Source organism: Marmota flaviventris, chromosome 4 (genome assembly GCF_047511675.1).
Source record: "Marmota flaviventris isolate mMarFla1 chromosome 4, mMarFla1.hap1, whole genome shotgun sequence".
Lineage (NCBI taxonomy): Eukaryota > Metazoa > Chordata > Mammalia > Rodentia > Sciuridae > Marmota > Marmota flaviventris.
Window position 1 is genome coordinate 128000743 of NC_092501.1, and position 4357 is coordinate 128005099.

Here is a 4357-nt window from a genome sequence, read left to right on the forward strand (position 1 = left end):
TTTGAACTCTCAATCCTCCTGCCACCGCCTCCCTAGCTGCTGGGATTACAGGCACTGTCCACCACGCCTGGCAGGAACTGACTTCTTGCTCATGGATCAATTGCTCCAGACCAAAAACAATGCTTTAGGAGAGTCAAGGTCAGCATAGCAACCCCTAACAAAATTGTGTGGATGGATTGCCGAGCATGTGCCTGGGGGGACTAGTAGAAAGGAGATTGTGGACATCAACCTGATGGGCATCTAACATATTGCCTAATTTAACCAATTCTTTGACAATGGGAGAAGTGTCAGCTTCAGAGTTACAGGGATTAGAGCCATTGTTTACCAGCTGTGGGGACTTAGGCAAGTTATTTGGTTTCCCCAAGCCTGTTTCCTTACCTGCAAAGAAAGAATAATAATATCTACTTCATGATTCATTGAGAGGAATAAAGGCAAAAAGATCTAAAAGCACTTAACGTAGCACACAAATGCTAAATAGTTTCAACCTTAATTTGAACATCAAAATAATCACAAGAGATCTAAGAGTGCTTTGCTTATAAATGTCACCAAACTGGGCCCATTTTCCATGCCACACAGTATACCAGTCACTGAAATGATAAGTCTTGCAAAAGAGAAGGTTTATTCCCAAGGTGTGGTTCTCAAGCTAAGCTTACCTGGGGCCCACTTTGAGCTCAATTCTCTGTTTGGTAGGCGATGGGTATCATCTCAGAATGGTGGGCCAGAATTATTCCATTAGGACAAAGTTTACAACAAAAAACAATCAACAAGAGCAAAATAAATCCATAACTTTTAAAATAAATAATTTAGTTCTAGACCAAAAAGAAAACTGAGGTGATAAAACAAGGAAACCCTACTCCTATCACAATTTCCTATTAAAAGAAGATCAACAAGAAAACTATCATTTAAGCAGTTTTGCATCAATGTGCCTTCAATGTCAATGCTCAGCCTCTAGAATAACCTATGAATAATGTTGCCCACTTGATCATGCATCAAATCTCCCACAAGGTTCACTTCCTCTCTAAACCCCTTTTATAACTTTCTATAACCTTTCATTCCATCTAAGCCATTAGTTTTGTTGACCTGTTTCCCCATCTCGTGTTCTATAATTCTTTTATAAAACATGTCTCATTTCTTCACAGCAATGGTTTGAATCACTCAGACCCTTGAAGCTTTGAGCCATAAACCAAGCTAGCTAGCCACTGTCCTTATGATATTGGGTAGGTGTGTTAGTGCTCAGAAGATTATTGGATATTTTTCTTAAACCAACATTAAGACAAGTCTTATTTTAAAACATTTGAGTTAAAAGCATGTGGGATTCAATTTATGAGTGCTCCTTTATTTCTAAGTTGATCTGGTATCATGAAGACATAACACACAATATACACGTACCCATAAAAATTCAGACAGATCAAAAAATCTTAAAGCTTTCGTTTAGATTTTTCATTCGCTAGCTTTCAAAAAGTTTTTCTCTTTTTGCTGAAGGTGTCATAACATTCCCCACTTTAAAATGGTACACTCATGGGCCGTGTACTCTGCTGTTCTTCGTATCCTAGAGGATGGCTTTGGAGACTGTGCCCAAGGACCTACGACATCTGCGTGCTTGTCTGCTGTGTTCTCTGGTCAAGACAATAGACCAGTTTGAATATGACGGTTGTGATAATTGTGATGCATACCTACAAATGAAGGGTAATCGAGAGATGGTATATGACTGCACCAGCTCTTCCTTTGATGGAATCATTGCAATGATGAGTCCAGAGGACAGCTGGGTCTCCAAGTGGCAGCGAGTCAGTAACTTCAAGCCAGGTGTATATGCAGTGTCTGTCACTGGTCGTCTGCCCCAAGGAATTGTGCAGGAGCTGAAAAGTCGAGGAGTGGCCTACAAATCCAGAGACACGGCTATAAAGACCTAGCAAGATTCAGGCTGCCAGCATCTTTTCTGTCCACCTCCTTCCTCTGCTTATTTTTTGGTGTGGAACTAAACAGGCAGAACTTCAAATACTACTTGCCCTCCAACTCTGAGAATGAACAGACAATTGAGAGAGTAGCACATCCTGTCTCCACCATTTCACCTTGGGACTAGTGGTGGAGGTGGAGGGGTTGGGGCTGGAGGGTTCACAGAGACTGAATTGAGGCGAAAGGATGCTGGTATTCCTGCTCACACCCTGGGCTGTGCTTTTGCCCATGGGCAGTACTTTGAGTTAAATTCCAATTAACATGAACCACTAGAAAATTCTTAAAACTATGACACATGGCTTGCCTCCCTCTCCCTTTCTTTCAGCTAGGCACAGTAAGGGCTCACTTGCCTGGTAAGCACCATCCAGCACAATAAAGGCTCTTCTGCTCTTGTCACTGTTTCTGGGCCTCCAGAAGTGCAGCCTTCCCAGCATACTTGCTTGAGTTTCATTGGAAGGTCTGCTGTTCTGTGGCACAATAACCCCTCAGTGTAGTCCCACTGTCTAGTGCTTATGTCTTGCCCTCTAGACCTGTCAAATCAGTCTCTTGAAATCTTGAGGCTTAATGTTCTTTGCTCCTTGACTTTGTTTAATACTGCTTCTTTTCCTTCTTTGTCTCTTTATATTTACTGATCTACCTATACCTTTGGCTAGTCTCATCGTCATTTTACATTCCCCTCTCTGGAGACCTTCCAGCCTCAGGTGGCTGCTGGGTCTTGTCTGGGAGTTTGTGCCTCTGTGGGAAGTTGGCCTTTCCTTCTCTAACCTGGTAAGGGTGCTTTGGGTAACTACAAGGGCCAAGGTGAATTACCTGTTTTAAAATTAAAAAATTACCATAAACTCATTTATTTAAGTTTCCACAGAAATCCTATTAGTATCCCCATTTTGATTTAAGTTCATCCATAAAGTGACTTAAGTGATTATACTCTGTTTACTTCAAGATTCTTGTGATCAGAAATGAAGCGATGTGCTAGGCATGGTGGCGCATGTTATAATGAGGCAGGAGGATCACAGGTTCAAAGTCAGCCTCAGCAACTTAGGTTGTAAGCTACCTAGTGAGACCCTGTCTCAAAATGAAAAATAAGAGGCTAGGCATGTGGCCCAATGGTTAGGCACACTTCGGTTCAACCTCTGGAACCAAAAAAAAAGATGAAACAGTGTAAAAATTCTAGAATATAAGTCTTACAAAAAGCAAAAAAAAAAAAAAAAATGGTACACTCATATATTGCTGGTGGGACTGCAAATCGGTGCAACCACTCTGGAAAGTAGTATGGAGATTCCTCAGAAAATTTGGAATGGAACCACCATTTTACCCCTTTATCCCCTTCCTCAGTATAAACCCAAAGGACTTAAAATCATCATACTATAGTGATGTGACCACATCAATGTTTAGAGTGCCTCAATTCACAATAGCTAAGCTATGGAACAAACCTAGGTGCCCTTCAACAGATAAATGAATAAAAAAGAAAGTGGTACATATACCCAGTGAAATATTACTTGGCCATAAAGAAGAATAAAATTATGCCATTTGCCACTAAATGGATGGAACTGGAAACTATCACACTAAGTGAAATAAGCCAATCCTAAAAAAAAAAAAAAAACAAAGGCTGAATGTTCTGATATGCAAATGCTGACCCACAGTGCTGGGGGATGAGTGAGGGTTTCACTGGATTGGATAGGGTGGAGTGGGGGGGGGGAGATGGAAATGGGAAAGATAAGCAGAATGAATTGGACATAACATTCCTATGTTCATATATGAATACATGGCCAGTGTAACTCTACATCATGTATAACCACAAAAATTGGAAGTTATACTCCATGTATATATGATATGTCAAAATACTTTCTACTGTCATGTATAATTAAAAAAAGAGTGAATAATTTTTTTTTAAATCCCCACTTTGATAGAAACTCAATGCTCACATTTCCTGCTAAGAAATCCCCACCAAGAAGGAGTGGTGTAGTGGGGACAAGCAGAAAGGAGAACCTAGAACAGGCCTCACTTGGAATGCTATGGGGGTTGCTCATAAGAAGATTAGAAACCCTCACTCTGAATGGCTTCAGCCCCCTAGGAGGACAATAATCTCCAGCAGTAGGTTAAAAACAGGAAAATGGATCCTGATGGAGTCTACCCACCCAGGTTCATTATGTTTCAATCTCTCCTAAAGCATTTCTAATGAAACAGAGAAACCTCCTGTGAATTCTGGGGGCACTGCTATGGGAGGTTAAAAGGGTTGCCTTGATGGGGTTAGAAAAGTAGGGACTCAGGGAGGAAAAAAAAAAAAAGAGGGGCTCAGGGAGAAGCCAGACCTTTTCATCTGTATTACCAAAAACTGTCATGGTTCCCTAACTGGGAATCAAACCCAGTCCTGGCAGCAAGAGCACCGAATCTTAACCACTAGACC

The 4357-nt window shown here is 41.1% G+C and overlaps 1 protein-coding gene across 1 annotated transcript; it reads left to right on the forward strand.

Annotated features, from left to right (window-relative positions):
• The first annotated feature begins 1531 nt into the window (after nt 1-1531).
• On the forward strand, nt 1532-2072 carry LOC114087360 (transcription elongation factor SPT4-A-like). Its single transcript, XM_027928793.2, has one exon. The coding sequence runs from the start codon at nt 1557-1559 to the stop codon at nt 1908-1910; it is 354 nt and encodes a 117-aa protein (XP_027784594.1). The 5' UTR covers nt 1532-1556; the 3' UTR covers nt 1911-2072.
• The last annotated feature ends 2285 nt before the right edge of the window (nt 2073-4357 follow it).

Excerpts from the sequence above, each read along its gene's own strand:
- LOC114087360 (XM_027928793.2), top strand. The coding sequence starts at position 1,557 with ATGGCTTTGGAGACTGTGCCCAAGGACCTACGACATCTGCGTGCTTGT.